The sequence below is a fragment of the Argentina silus genome (assembly GCF_951799395.1).
Source record: "Argentina silus genome assembly, chromosome: 14".
Taxonomy (NCBI): domain Eukaryota; kingdom Metazoa; phylum Chordata; class Actinopteri; order Argentiniformes; family Argentinidae; genus Argentina; species Argentina silus.
Window position 1 is genome coordinate 15,157,063 of NC_139668.1, and position 15,244 is coordinate 15,172,306.

The window sequence follows — 15,244 nt, forward strand, 5'->3', positions numbered from 1 at the left end:
AGTACATTGATACTAAATATCATGTTTAGGCTTGGAAAAATATTTGTGTACAGTTCATTACATGTGCCCTATGTACAATGACATGTAGTTGCACAAATTATGACGAACATTTATTCTTTGAAATTGTATATACTTTATGTTAAGTAATATTTCCTTATTTCATGAAATATGATAAAATATTGTGATCCCATCATTTTCCATTGATATCTTACCTCGCGCTTTTATTTTGAAGTCGCGAAAACTAAACCGGAAGTCTTAATGTTGGAACTTGTTGCCTATTATTGTTCACGGAACACATGAAAATGTATGTCTTTCTTTTTTTGTTATCACTGGTCTGCAGTCATCAGGTCCCAGTATTTCAAAACTTTTAATCTGGGTCAGAATGATTCAGATTCTTTTTTGCTATCCAGGAGCAAATCATCTGGCTGGATCGATCTGATCCTGGATAGCAAAAACTAATCCGGAGCATAATCCGGAAATACTGGGCCCAGGTCAGGGATATGACTCTAATGAAAATGATAAACTAAACCACATACGCAAAGCCACAGGCGCGCCCTACAATACTGAACGCTGCAGATTTCACATTTTAAATAAATCTCGATTGCCTTTAGACAGCAACAAAATTATGTGTATGACATCATCGATTCTTACTGATACGAGGTTTGCTTTTGGAAAATTCACCCTTTTCCTTTCCTTATAACCTCTCCTTGACCTCGCTCAGACTTTTGCTTGCGAGATCAAGTTACAGTTACAAAGAAAAGGAAGGAAGGAAATTCTAGACAATCCGAACGCACCCCTGGAATCTGAAAATAAAGACCAAATGTACCTGGAAGGTGTCAATAGACTGTCTCTGGTGCACAAAGAGGGTTCAAGCAAACCATTCAAATTCTCTGTGCATCAACTAATCCCAAAACTGAGTTTAATCAAGTTCTTTTCTTGATTCAATTAATGTGCATTCTTTATTTTCATATAGAATACCTTAACATTGTTTTCAAAATTATAGTTTAAACTATCACCCAGAAATCGAAAAAGTCACCTTTTAGGCATGAGTACATACATTTATTCAAAAGTGGTTGTTTCCAATAACTTGAAAAATTGTGGCAAATTCATTGCACATCCTTACATTGCAAATAAAGCTGACTACACTGCTGTAGTTACAAAGAAACAGTCAATCACAGCAGCAAATGACTTCTAAAAGAATTTTCTAAAAGGCATTAAACTCAATACTGTCATATAAATCCTCACTTTGGAATTATTATTTGGTCGCTCACAAATTCAACCATGAAAAACATTTCACAGAATGTTATATTACAAGAGCAACTTAAGCAAAATATTGTTGGACATACTCAACCAAAATGTCAACCTCAGGAATACAGCAAATAAAAGTACAAAATGCTAAACGAAAGGTTAACTATAAAAAAAAATCATAAAACAGTTTCAAGACAACACAAAAGTACAGGAACAAGTTGTACTGTATATGCTACATTTTTACCCAAAAGGAAAAAAGATAGGAAAGGTTTGAAACCAAGTTCCTGCTCAGTTTTGCATTACATAACACCCTCCTGTTTGAATACATGTTGACAGACTCCGTTTGGTCATGGCATGCTTTGTGCCACTAATCTCATACCCACAAAACCCCTAAGCCCTTTGAATTTGACAAAACAAGTTCATATTCAGGGTCTAACTGTGTCAAATGCTCATCCACTGTTAATCCACTGCATCACACACACAATATACAAACCACAATTTAATCAACTCAGTCACAGGCTCTGAACCATCACAAGCTCAACCTCTCTGTTACATCTCTCTCTTTCTAAAATCTGACCTTAAATAGAGGAGTACAAAACTTTCATGTGCAGAAGTATCGGTAATAATACCCATACAGATCAATGTGTGACCTGTGACCTGTAAAGATATTGGTGCAGCCCAGTACCAAAGACAGTAGGAGTTCAGTTCTGTAACAGAGCCCATCTCTAGCTAAATAGAGTCAAACCAATCAAACATCTGCCAGCCATAAACAATGAATATATATATATGCAGTGACTGATGATGGCCGCTGATGTGATGGCTGCTCCTCCCCTCCCCAAAGCGCTGCCGGTCAGTGTGGAGGAGCAGGTGCCGTGGCAGACTGGACCCTCTGCTTTGACCTCCTCCTCTGGCTTTGTAACAGAAAGTGGCCGGTGATCACTAGATGACCCGGCACATTGGGTCAATGCCAAGCTACAATGGACAAGTGTCGACGTCATCGGATCTGATGGAAGAGTGCCCGCGCTGTCTTGTCTTGGTTTAGGACGTGTTCGTCGGGCCTCCCTCACACGGCCTCTGACTGGGCTGTTTGTTGTCAGTTCTTGAAGGCGCCGCAGCGGCTGGCTCGACAGATGAACTCTTTGAGCATGTTCCCGTCGATCTGCCAGAAGGCTGCGGTCCGGGTCACCTCTGTCAGGTGGTTCACACAGAACTTAAAGCAAAACTCCTCCAGGTCCTAGCAGGGGAGAGATAAACAGACATGTTGTATGACATGGCTGTATACTGAGCTGTACAAGCACAGGTATATTCAGACAGGTATGACAGGATCTAGGGGTGAGTCTCCCAAAAAGCTTTGTAGCAATAAGATAATCTAGGCGATGGATGAAATATGTCTTTGCTTAGTGCCATGAGGCTTTCTGGAAACTGCTCTGAGAGCCTTGCGGCCTCTGTTGTGACACAGGCGTGTCTGTCTGCTCCGGTCTCTCACCTCAGCGTCGTATCTGACGGCAGCGGACAGCAGAGAGAAGGCGTTCTCCACAGTGATGCCCCTCTTGATGATGTGCTGGCACAGCCGCTTCAGACGGTTCTCACAGTAGGACGTTGCCAGGTCCAACAGCCCTGCCCCACACACACACACACACACACACACACACACACACACACACACACACACACACACACACACACACACACACGGTATGACAGTGTTAAGCAACAACCACTTCGTGGCGTTACGAGTGTGTGTGTGTACTTTAAAGATTGTGCCTTTAGCCACGTCAGTTGAAGTAGCTCAGGATAACACTACAACACTAGAACTCACCAATGGCGTCCTCCGGAGGCAGGTCTACGTGGTCCGTGTAGAGGAACTCCAGGAAGGAGCGGTAGACAGGGTAGGAGAACTGGTCTATCTCTATCACCTCCTTCATGTCCTCCGTCCAGTGGGACTGGAACATGGAGCGGAAGTGTTCACATCTGCCAGGAACGACGACAAATGTTTTAGATTGCAACTAAACCTAACCCTAACCTGAACCTGGGAAATACTAATCATTTAAAGTGGCTAATTCTCATTGTCTCTTTCCTATAACCTGTACTAAAGACCTAAGGAACTAAATGGCAGAGAGGGAAATATTGCCATACCACTTTGACTTATTCTGTCTTTTCAACGCAAATGGAGCGGAGAAGACGAGGAAAAGAAGCCACTTTAGACTATTCAGATGCACCCTAGGGGGGGGTTACACAGCAGAAGAGCTCCTCCAGTCAGATCACCTGATCTTGAGCACCGCCTTGTGGACGTGGATGAATTTCCCGTCGACACTGAACTTGAGGTCGGCCGTCTCTGGGCTGTCGAACTCTTTCCTCAGGGACTGGGCCACGGTGAGGAAATCATCATGCTCTAGGACAGAACACCAGACAGGCTTCCTTAGGGTTATAACCACACGCTCCAGAACACCAGACAGGCTTCCTTAGGGTTATAACCACACGCTCCAGAACACTCATACAGGCTCAGAGGTTTGCCATGTTACTGATCAATCACGTTAGGATTAGGGGGGGAAAGATCATCTAGAGCTACGTTACCCGAACCTCCAGATCCTAACCTGAAAAAGGTCCAATATGTTAAAACATTCAAGCTTTTTTTAAATGGTTGTAATGATCATGTTTAAAGCGGTAGCGATCAGGCAATGAGATCCCTTGAAAGAAAAGTTTCATTTTACAATCAGTGTTTTTTTTGGTCCTGAAAAGCGCTTTCTAAAAGACGCAAAACTACATGCTTCACCTTTTTATCATTAGCAGCATGAAAATGATCAGATCCTATGTCACGAGGTCGGGGGCATGTTGAACTATATAATAATATAATATAAAATATAATAATAATAATATCTGCCATTTAGCTGACACTTTTACCCAAAGCGACTTACACCGCAGTGAGTGTATTTTTTTTAGTATATATATATATATATATATATATATATATATATATATATATATATATATATATATATGGTCCCAGCGGGAATCGAACCCACAACCTAAGCGTTGTTAGCGCTCTACCAGCTGAGCCACCTGAGCCACAGAGGACCACTGAACTGTGAGCCTCCCTTCACCTCACCCGTGGCGAGCAGCCTCCACATGACGGCGGGGGTGGCGAAGCAGGCGAAGACATCGTCAGTAGCGGAGAAGTGTGTGAGGTGAGGCAGGATGATGGACTGACCCCTGCACTGACCCCACATGTACACCTGGCCGCTCTGGGTCTTGGCTGCAGACGTGTGTGTGGAGTGGCACGCAGCAATCTCCACTATCCTGCTGGGAAAGAAAGGGGTGGGGGGGGTGCCAGGGTGGGGGGGGGGGGGGGTGTCAGTGTTTTACAAACACAGGCACAAACGTGTATGCACTGTTACATTATACTGTACAGACTAAAGGGTGTGTGCAGGCAAAACCTCTCCGTGCCACATGTCTCTTTGTCCTGCTTTTACATCCAAGCTATTCTTAGTTCACTTCCTGGGCTGAGCATAGAGCAACAATAGGTCTCAAGGAACCCTGCCTACTGGGAGGGAGCTTCTCTCTGAACTCCCCTTTAAGATGGGGGGAAAAGAAACTCCCCTTTAAGATGGGGGGGAAAGAAACACAACAAGCGGGAAGTGTGACAGGAAACTGCTAACAGGACAAATGTCTCGTGTTCTTTGTCTGTTGTCAAGGACAATGTGGTGTTACACAGAGGCCTGCTTGCATGGCACTCTTTCTCCAGCAGCTTGTTGGGAACGCCAACCTAGGGTTTATTCAGGGGGGTGCTACGTCAAAGAACATTCAGAGACAGGGACAGAAAACAGTTATAACAGGTAGAATGAAAGAAATGATTAATTAAATTGCACCCTTTAAACCTTACATACTGGACAACAATCTGTCATGGCTTTAGAAAAAGCCCTGTGTGAGATGGAAAGGATTAAAAAAAAACTAAAAAAAAACATTTGTACCCCTGTCCCTAAAATAATGTATTACTCCGTCTCTCCCCTCTCCATTCTAACTCAGATCCATTGTAACAGAGACAATATGAACGAACTACTGTGACAGCAGATTGGTCCAGTCTATGGACCACTGCTGTGCTATAGTACGCAGACATACACATAGTATGCTTTGGGAAAACAAATAGGAGAGAGAAAATAGTCATGGCTCTATGGTAGTTGATCCATCTACGGGTTCTTATTGATGTTCCATGTAGCAACATCTCTCTGGTGACCTCAGAGCAGCACAGGTGAAGAAGAAGGGAGGAGTGTAGACTATTAGGACGAACTCTATAGCTCTCTCTTACCTCTCCTTCTCGGCCATGATCTGGACAGGACTCATCTGGTTGCTCTTGTTGCCCGTGCCCAGCTGGCCGTAGGTGTTAGCTCCCCAGGCATACAGCAAGCCCTCGTCTGTTAGTGCCAGTGAGTGTGCGTAGCCAGACGCTATCTGAAAGTCGAGGACACAGGCAGGACTCCCACAGCGGGACTTCACAGAAAACGGACAGGGCTCTATTCCATTTGTGCATTTTTCTACCTCAAGCTTTTCGGGTGAGAGCTTGAAGTAGAAGATACAGCTCCGACATCAGCACGCTGTGCCCCTCACCCTAACAACGGTTAGGGGTGGAGAAAATAACTGGCTGTATCAGTGTGTGTGCTAATGGGGTTAAGCCCAGAGGTGTCAGTGTTTGAGTAGTGGGTCCTGGGTAGACCACTCAGGGGGTAGACGGGGGGACAGGTCCTCCTTCCTTACCTGGAGCACACAGAGGCCCTGCAGCCCTGCGAGGCGGCAGGGGGTCAGCTGGTTACCGTTGTTACCCACTCCCAGCTGCCCATTCCCGTTATATCCCCAGCCAAACACCTGGAACACAGAAGACATAGGAGTATGTTTTCATTGTGTTTCATTATGTTCCTTTGTCACACAGTACTACAGCAGATTGAGAACGTTTTCCTCATCATCCTCGGTTTCTGATTAGCTCCTTCAATCCCTCTCCTCACCGTTGTAAATCAGAGCGAGGAGGGGCTGTAACTCACCTCTCCATTATCCACGACAGCCATGGAGGAGGTCTGCCCACAGGCGATGCCCGTCACATTTTTGCCCTGCAGACAGCTGGCCACTCTGCGGGGGGTGGGCTGGTTGGCCGTGGACCCCGACCCCACCTGGCCACAGTTGTTATAGCCCCAGGCAAAAACCTGAAGTAGGACACACACACACACACAGATATGTTAACTTGCCATTACACACACACACACACACACACACACACCTCACTCTTCCCCAATCCTAACCTTAACCACTAGCCCAGAATGCACAAACTGACCTTTGATCAACATCTAGGGGCAACTTTATCCTACGTAAATAAACATGGTTGTGAATCAGGGCATCAATAGGAAGCAGACAACCAGACCCAGTCAAAACCTGAGGGTACACAATCAGCGTTCTTCCCTTAGCTTGCTAAGCAGCTAAGAGATCTGTTGGGGGAGGGGAGGGGGGGATTGGCAAACGTGCTGCCTCAAGAATAAGGATACAACGGAACATGTATGTGTAGAACAAAAGGAGAGCTAGAGGAACCAACACGGTGTGAACACAACCCCTTCTGACCGTGCCATGCGAGTGACAACAGTCGTACGTCGTTGACAAACCCCCGAAAAATAATAACAATAATAATAATAAATTATCTGTAGCTTTGCCAGCTTGACTGTGGGTAACCAATGTAGTATAAAGTAATTGGATGTCAGTACATTCAATTTCATATCAACTCTTTCCACTTCCACCTCTGTCTGACTGGGCTGAAGGTTAGATCCAGCTAGCCTGGCCAAAGATAATACCCCTGCTGAGCTAAAAATAACCTGATTAGTGTTAAAGAGACAGCCAAGTAGTGAGCAGTGCAGGGAATTATTCATCGGCAACATTTAGGTTGTTGCAGATGGAAACGTAGAGTACAGAGCTCCCATGATTGTTTATTCTGAACGACTACGGATTAACAGAAGCTTATCCTGGGAAGATTAGCAAAAAGCTGTAGTGTCTGGCTCAAACCAACTTGTGGACATGATCTCCACTCTACAGATCTGGTCTTCCTGACCTCCCACCTCGACTACTTGAAATGGATTGAAATGTTTCAAGAGGGCTTCCGGTGTGCGTCAGTGTTATGCCAGACTCCGCTCACCTCTCCGTCATGTGTCAGTGCCAGGGAGTGATGCGAGCCACAGGCCACCTCAGTCACTTTCTTGTTCTGCAGGCTAGCTGACACCAGGATAGGCGACACTCCCTGGTTTGTGCTCCCGTTTCCCAGCTGGCTGTATCCGTTGTGCCCCCAAGCAAACAACTCCCCCTCTGTAAGAAACACACACCCACACACACACACACACCCACACCCACAGGCCAAATGAACAAAGAGCTTTTTGGGCAAGCTTCACGATACAGCATAACAACATAATGGTTTAATTTACCATACACACAGTACAAGGAACACATTTCACCTCCACCAATCAACATTCAACCACTTGTACAGTTTGTCATGAACCTGGAAAGCCAAGCAGAGGGTCACACATTTGGGGGTCACTCACAGCCGTTTCTTCCTGATATCAAACCCGCAGCACTCTGTTTTCACAGGTAACACAACTTGAACTGTACCACTGAGAATTGGTAGCAGCGTATAACAAAGTCTTTGGATTTTGTCACTTTCTAAAGCTGGGGCAGGAAGGGCGGACACGCAGGAAGGGCGGACACACAGGACGGGTGGACACACAGGACGGGTGGACACACAGGACGGGTGGACATGCAGGGAGGGTGGACATACCCTCTGTAGCGAGTAAGACATGTGGTCCACTGCCGTAGCTCAGACTGACCACCTTCTTCCCCTTAAGGAAGTCTAGTTTCTTTGGTACGATGGTGCTCTGGCTGTCCCCTGTACCCAGGCAGTTACTGCAGTTCAGCCCAAACACAAACACCTGCCACGGTCAAAGACAGCATAATTTAAAACACTGTCTGGAAAATAATCATGGACAGACATTTATACATTTCCGTTCCCGGCCCTGTCAGATCTGTAAACACAAATAAGGCAGGGGTTTTGGACAGAGGATGTTCATTCAAACTGGTTTTAACTAAAGTCTTGTGAAGCCGACTGCTTCTGGACACACACTCAGTCTCACCTCGTCGCTGTGGGTGATGTAAATGGCCTCGTTGGCAGAGCTGCCATAGACGCAGGCCTGTCGGATGGTGGAGACCTCTGGAGCCCCCAGCAGAGTGAAGAGGGGCCACTTGGTCATGTCCACCATGGCTGGGTACCTCACCCTCCCTCGCCGTGGTGGAGGGGTAGGACAGGGGGTGTGGGCAGGAACAGTGGCAGGAGGGATGGCAGGAGCAGAGGATGTGAGGCTACCACTGACACCACTTGATAGGACCAGACAAAATAACCAACAAAAAAGTGACGTTTAATCTTTGTATATCTGACACAGGGATACAAATGTCAGATCTACAATGACAAGATCTCAATAGGATATCCTTGTTTATACTTTTGTTCATATGCTGGGATATCCTGGTTTAAAATAAGCTGTTGACAGAAAAAGGTTGTCAACCTCACAAAGGCTTGTGGAATGGGGCATTAACATTGCCTACTTACCTACAATAACTCAATAAAACACACAAAGATTAGTTGGCCATGCATATGACAACATGCAAGTGGAAGTTGTCTAACCCATCAGAAACATTGCAGTATGCATGACATGACACCGGTGCTTCAGTCGATTTATCCAGCAGCAGTAATGCGACATTATAACATAGCATCCTGTCAGGCAAGCTAGCTTGTTTACCTTCCCAGCAATCTTACGGTTATAGTTAACTACTACGTACATCAACTACATCAGCATACTTTGCACTCTACTTGAGCAGCACATAGCATTGATTCAGGAAAGGTAAATGCAGGTTATCCTTCTAACAAGCCAACAACAAATCAGACTCAGCGCCAAGTAACTAGCAAAAAAAAAGCTAGCTTCACTTGCTACCCGTACCTAAAACTTGTCTCCATCATCATAGCATCAAGTAAACTGAGAGGAGAAAACAAGAAAGACAGATTAAATGACCAGATTATTGCCTACCTCAAATTAATCAGATTTGGGAACAAAATTACCGGAATAAAGATGTCAATTCGTAGACAACGTTGTGAAAAAGGCAAGTTGCTTCTTGCGCTCTCAATGGAAACAGACTGACGTCACCGGCTCATGTGCGGCTTCCGGTGGACAAAAATTAATTTCACCAAATTCTGACCGGCCAAGTGACTCATCAGAATAATACCATATTAAACTATTTTTAGAAAATGAAAAGAAAAAGAAAATAGACTTTATATTTTATATTTCTATTGTTCAATTCCTATTTATGTGGTGAAAAGTTGTGTTTAGAAAACAGAATCTATACTACAGTTAAAGTCACAACAAATATTTGATCATACATTATGATTACCAAATCTAAGGACATGCAGGAAATGTTCAGAAACAGTGTAAAGAATAGATTATATTAACATTGTCATTATAACAGCTAAAGACAAAAGATTAACCCGTTAACCCATTGTGTTAACCCAAAAAGAACAATATATGATAAGAACAAGACTTACAGTGTTTTCCAGTTGTATCATGTTCTCACCGGGTGTTTGCCGGACGTTCATGTTGTTACAGGTTGTTGTTAAACCTATGGATAGTGACATGAAACAATCCTCTGATAAATTGAACCCCTAAAGAAAGCTTTAGTCTTACACAGATTGATTTTTCTGTTGAGCAGTACAACTTTGCTTTTGCTTCGCTAAGAGCATCATTTGTAGTTTTAAGGTCAAATCACATGCACCTAAATCAGATTGGTCAATGTTTAAGCTGCACTCAAATGACCTTTTCATGTCAGTGAGTTCCAATCAATCACTTCCATTTCAACACTTGGGTGTGTGCGTGTGTGTGTTGGGTTAACCAGGTGCTTGTCCTGTAGTGACCTTGGAAAGGCCTTGATAAATGCATCCTCCTTCCCACCAAATCTTTAGCTGGTCACTGATCTGTGTGTTATCAGATAAATGACAAGAGTACATAAAGCCCTTCAACTGGGCTTTATGTAGCTAGTAGCAACAAACCCAAAAGAAGGCACTCCCACACAAAAATCTGGAAGAACTGGTTTTTAATCACATGGTCATGTTTGATTGGTGAAAGGCTTCTGTGGGTCCCTGCGCTCACTTTAAGGGAGTGAGTGAGTACACCTGGCAGTCTTCACTCACGCTAGCTGGCGTGATCTATTTTTCAGAATGGCATGGCGTTTGTTTTAAATACAACCAGAGGATTATACACTCTATGTCGGTCTTTCCTGCTGTCAATGCAAAGCATAAACAGATCAGGAACTAACTAACATTCATCGTTCAAGAGGAGCAGTGGAGGGACTGCAGGATTTGTTTTTCCAACAAGCCTCAGCCTAGTCTGGAGTGTCCATAATGGGACTCGGCTTATCCAAGGGGAACATCAACAAGCCAGTCCAGGTGGTTCTGATGGGCCTGGACTCTGCAGGAAAATCCACCCTTCTCTCCCGGCTCCAGACAGGGATGTTCATGGAGACTTCCCCCACCGTGGGCTTTAACGTGGGGACTCTGGAGCTGGACAAGAAGACTGCTCTGACCGTGTGGGACGTGGGCGGGCAGGGCGAGATGAGGCCCAACTGGAGGTAATAAACCTGTGGTTCCTCTTGCTCGGTTGGTTGGAGCATGATGCTAGTAGGATAAAGGTTGTGAGTTTGATTAAAAACATGGCTGTGATGTTCCTCTGTGTTAACTGAAAGTGGCTTCTAGTATGTATGAATGTATGTATGTTCTAGAATGCTTCTAGTATTCTGTATGTGTTCAAATTCAGTGTTCTACCAATAATGAACACACCTGCTTCAACTTCTCATCATGTTCTTGATTAGTTGAACCAGGCATTTTAGGCTCTAGAGCAAAACTCCAGGACAATGATTGTGGAGCACTACGCTAAAGATGTTGTATTATCAGGTACTACCTGGAGGGCTGCAAGGCAATGGTGTTCGTGGTGGACAGCAGTGAACGGGCCCGTATGCCAGAGGCCCAGAAGGCTTTAAAGAAGGTCCTGGGGGACGAGAACATGAAGGGTGTTCCTCTGATGGTGCTGGCCAACAAGAAGGACCTCCCCAACTCGTTGACGATAAGAGAGGTGTCCAACCTGCTGGAGCTGCCCAGCTACAAGGACCGAGCCTGGGAGATCCAGGCCTGTAGTGCCCTTAAAGGCCTGGGACTACAACAAGCCTTCCTCTCTGTGGCCAAACTCATCAAGAAGAGCTGAGAAGAGGGTCAGTGGAGACATGACTATGAGACACATGACAAGTTGTATATAGTGATCAGTACACCAATGGAATAATGGTTATGGAAGCACTGGGATTCTCAATTCATTGCAGGAACTTTGATACTGAACTAGTTTAATCAACTGTAAACTGTAATTTTCAAAAATTAGGGCATTTTGGTAAATGTATTTTAATATGGTTTGTTCTTGTCACTGTGATTTCATTTTTTACACAATGGATATGGTATGGTATACAAATAGATTGTTTGCAACTAAATAACTGCCCACTGACAGCATAGCACCTTAAATAAAAATACTACACCAAACTGAGAGTTCCAATCCTAACTGATACTCAGTCGGTCTATTTGCACAACTAGGCTATTCTGTGTAGTGGGTGTGGCTCCTGTGTTCAATGAACTGACAGAAAACTAAAGATTGTAAGCTTTTGTTACATAACTTGATATTACTCATTGCCTGTTTCCTGTTTACATTCCTACATGATGCAGGTATGTTCAGTACCTGTTTAGGCATGCAAAACCAGTAGTGGTTTTGCATGCCTAAACAGGTTTGAGCCACATTTACACAGGTATTTATTACCATAGTACCTCTGTTGAAATCGCTCCTCTGCTGCAAAACATTTCATGGTTACTGTATCTCTAAGGCAATTTTGAGGCAAAAACATTGGTCTAAAACATCATATGCCATTTAGCTGACGCTTTTATCCAAAGCGACTTACATTGCAGTGAGTGCATACATTTCAGTATATATGGTCCCAGTGGGAATCAAACCCACAACCTAAGCGTTGTTAGCGCCATGCTCTACCAACTGAGCCACAGAGGACCACAAAAACAAAAACATCTACGGAAGACAGAAATTAAATCGTCATCCACAATGGAATGTAATTAAACTCCACAAAGTCTATTTTTGTTTCCTCTGAGAAAAGGCTTGGTTGGACGGGTGAAGTCTTCTGAGTGATAGCCATGATTGCCATAGCAACAGTCCTGGCACCACCACCCAGACGCCATTAAAGAAGACCAGGTAGACCCACAGGTAGAGCCAGTTGCTGGTGTTGAGGCTGGGACTGCCTAGCAGCCAGTCAGGGCAGAATGTCATCCAGCCTCCGTACAACTCGCACACACACAGAGTAATCTGGACAAAGTGCCTGAAAAAACAGACCAATAGGTTAGTCGATTTTTTTAAGTAGCTTACTGAATTCAGAATAGAGAATATCATCATGGTTATGAACAGTATAAGCTTAGCTTTTATACACTGAGTACATATAATCCCGTCGTATTAAATAGTATTCGTAGTAACACCTGTAGTGTTTATCCTTGACAATGGCGTAGACGAGCACCAGAGCCAGGAACCCATCCAGGACCACCGTTAGCAGCTCAAGGGAGACGATAGTGGGATCCGAGTGAAGCCAACGCACGTCTGCCTTTCCATACTCCTTCCCTGTGGCCAGAAGAACAGAGGGTGCATATCAATACTGTAGTGTTTCCCTCTCCTTAATTGTCCCTGATCTGAAGGATACAGGCTAGGCAGGTGAAAGCAATATGGAGCATTCCTAACATTATATTTACCTATATTTGCAATGAAGGAAAGGAGACAATGAGGGGGTAACATCGGGGTATTGTGCACAGAATAAAGGCTGTCACACATTAGATATGATGCATCTAATACATAAGAGACACGATAGCTACACAACAAATATGGTGTAGAATGTGGAAAACATTTTTCAGGCATGGAAACGTTAGACAAATCCTTTAACCAGGATTTTGGTTAACTATATCCCTTTCAAATTGCAAGTTTATTGTTACGTCTCATACACAAGTGCAGGGAGTAAAATTCTCTGGCTAGGGTGCATATCAATACCGAACCTTTCTTTCATTGACACTGTCAGTTTAATCTCTGCGGCAACAATTATATTCGCTAGATGTCGCTCGATAACCAGGTTGATTTCATCCATCGTCACACATGACTAACTGAGGATACATAGTGTACGTATATTGTTCTCACACACATTTAAGAGATGGAGAACATGCATTCCATGCACAGTTGCACACTTACAAAGTTCAGCAAGAATACTGTCAGAAGTTGCAACTGTTCCAACAAGTGACATGTAAACAAAGGGACCCTCCTGTAACAGAAAAAAAACAAGTGAATGAATAGTTGATAGAGACTCGACTCCTGATAAGATGCAGCTCCCACTCACTCACTCATTCACTCACCAAAGTAATGTGAACAATTGCATCGTAGAAAAGCCACACAAGGACCCATCTGTCAGTACCGGAACATTTTCTACCCCATAACTGCGCAAGTATGTAACCCACAGCAAATTGGGCTGCGCACGCGAGCAGAGAATAAAAAGTCACTGGTGTAAACAGAGTCGGTGCCTTTTCTGCCTCCATTACGGGACCGTGCAAACCACGACAATGAACTGTACGACTATACTCAATACATGGAAACCACTTACTTTGAACTTGTGAATAGTCCATTCTCGATTTGCTAGTGTTATACCCCGCCCCTGTCAGGCCGTGATAACTCTCTATCATTGGCTGTCGTGGAAATCTCTCCACTCCAGCCGACAGTGAAGGACTTACGAAGGGAGACGCAACTCCGCCTGTTCTCCCTCCCCGGGTGTTTTATGAGTGGAAGACTATGGCACAGTGTCGCACTTGATCATAACACATTTGTTATTGTTCATTAATAAAATTGGGTTTAGCTAAGCCACTTGCACTTTACCAATGCCTAGGTTGTTAGAAGGTACTGTATGAGTTAGCAAGGACGTCGCGTCGCTACTGCTTTGAGACATTTTTTATATTGGGAGTTGTGCCTGTTGGCACGACACTGTCAACCGTTCATAAATATTAATATTGCTTTTGCTTTGGTGCTCACTGACTGGCTCCCGCTCGTGAATACAACTAGGTGTTTCTAGGCCGCACAGCTGTTAGTGGATGCTGTTTCATCCCGGTCTTTTGACGTACTCACTAACGTCCGAACTCTGCAAGTGTTCTGGCTCATACATCCATTCTGCCCTTGAGTTAGCCTACCTTAAAAATGGTCCACTAAGGCAGTAAAGGCGTCGGATTCCTCCTTACTAATTATAAAAGTGATCAGCTGGAGAAAATATGAACGAAAATATGAAAATATCAGGTTGTCCCAGGTCCACTGCAGCTTATTTCAAAATAAAATTACTTACTAAACAAGTAGTTGTTTAGTGTTTTTGAGTTGTTGGCCCCTTGTTCAGTAAGCTTCGCTTTTATTTGGAACATTCATACATTTTATTTTTGGGCAACCTGATTGGCTGAATGCTGTCTTGACCCCAGTCTTGGTCTCGACTTAGACTCGATTAACTCTGGTCTTGGTTTTGAATCAGTCTCGATTTAGGTGGTCTTGACTACAACACTGCCTCTTTAAGAGGATGCTACGTTTTTAGAAGTTACATAGTCTGCCTGTGTAATGTAGAAGAGAAAATCTAATACATTTTTAACGTTGCATTTTTATCTGTAACATTGTTAACTTAGATCAATACAAGTTGAATCAAACAGTGTTCCTCTGTCTTGAAGAAGTGGCCCTACATGTCAGTGATGGGAAAGTTTATGAAAATGTGCTCTCAAATCAAATTAATTTGTAAAATACATGAGCAAGGTAAAGACTTGTTTCACAAATGAAAAAGGCCACAT

General features: G+C 44.0%; 3 protein-coding genes across 6 annotated transcripts; 1 reads left to right on the forward strand and 2 right to left on the reverse strand.

Moving 5' to 3' along the window:
• Positions 1-967: 967 nt before the first annotated feature.
• rcbtb1 (regulator of chromosome condensation (RCC1) and BTB (POZ) domain containing protein 1) lies at positions 968-9,443 on the reverse strand. 4 transcript variants are annotated; one of them, XM_083685403.1, is made up of 12 exons: positions 9,342-9,443; positions 8,397-8,637; positions 8,045-8,195; positions 7,412-7,578; positions 6,279-6,437; positions 5,998-6,105; positions 5,552-5,694; positions 4,355-4,545; positions 3,514-3,640; positions 3,068-3,219; positions 2,735-2,865; positions 968-2,482 (listed from the first exon to the last, which is right to left on the reverse strand). In XM_083685403.1, exons 2-12 carry the CDS (start codon positions 8,520-8,522, stop codon positions 2,342-2,344), a joined length of 1,596 nt encoding a protein of 531 aa, XP_083541529.1. In that variant the 5' UTR covers positions 8,523-8,637; positions 9,342-9,443; the 3' UTR covers positions 968-2,341. The 4 variants fall into 4 exon arrangements, with proteins under 4 accessions (XP_083541529.1, XP_083541527.1, XP_083541528.1 ...); XM_083685401.1 differs by having other exon boundaries at positions 4,355-4,548; XM_083685402.1 differs by having other exon boundaries at positions 4,355-4,548; positions 9,374-9,433.
• Positions 9,444-10,463: 1,020 nt separating this feature from the next.
• arl11 (ADP-ribosylation factor-like 11) lies at positions 10,464-11,884 on the forward strand. The gene is made up of 2 exons (XM_083685345.1): positions 10,464-10,932; positions 11,255-11,884. The coding sequence occupies exons 1-2, from the start codon at positions 10,706-10,708 to the stop codon at positions 11,559-11,561; spliced, it is 534 nt and encodes a 177-aa protein (XP_083541471.1). The 5' UTR covers positions 10,464-10,705; the 3' UTR covers positions 11,562-11,884.
• Positions 11,885-12,082: 198 nt separating this feature from the next.
• ebpl (EBP like) lies at positions 12,083-14,003 on the reverse strand. The gene is made up of 4 exons (XM_083685343.1): positions 13,790-14,003; positions 13,629-13,698; positions 12,875-13,013; positions 12,083-12,720 (listed from the first exon to the last, which is right to left on the reverse strand). The coding sequence occupies exons 1-4, from the start codon at positions 13,967-13,969 to the stop codon at positions 12,477-12,479; spliced, it is 633 nt and encodes a 210-aa protein (XP_083541469.1). The 5' UTR covers positions 13,970-14,003; the 3' UTR covers positions 12,083-12,476.
• Between the last annotated feature and the right edge of the window lie 1,241 nt (positions 14,004-15,244).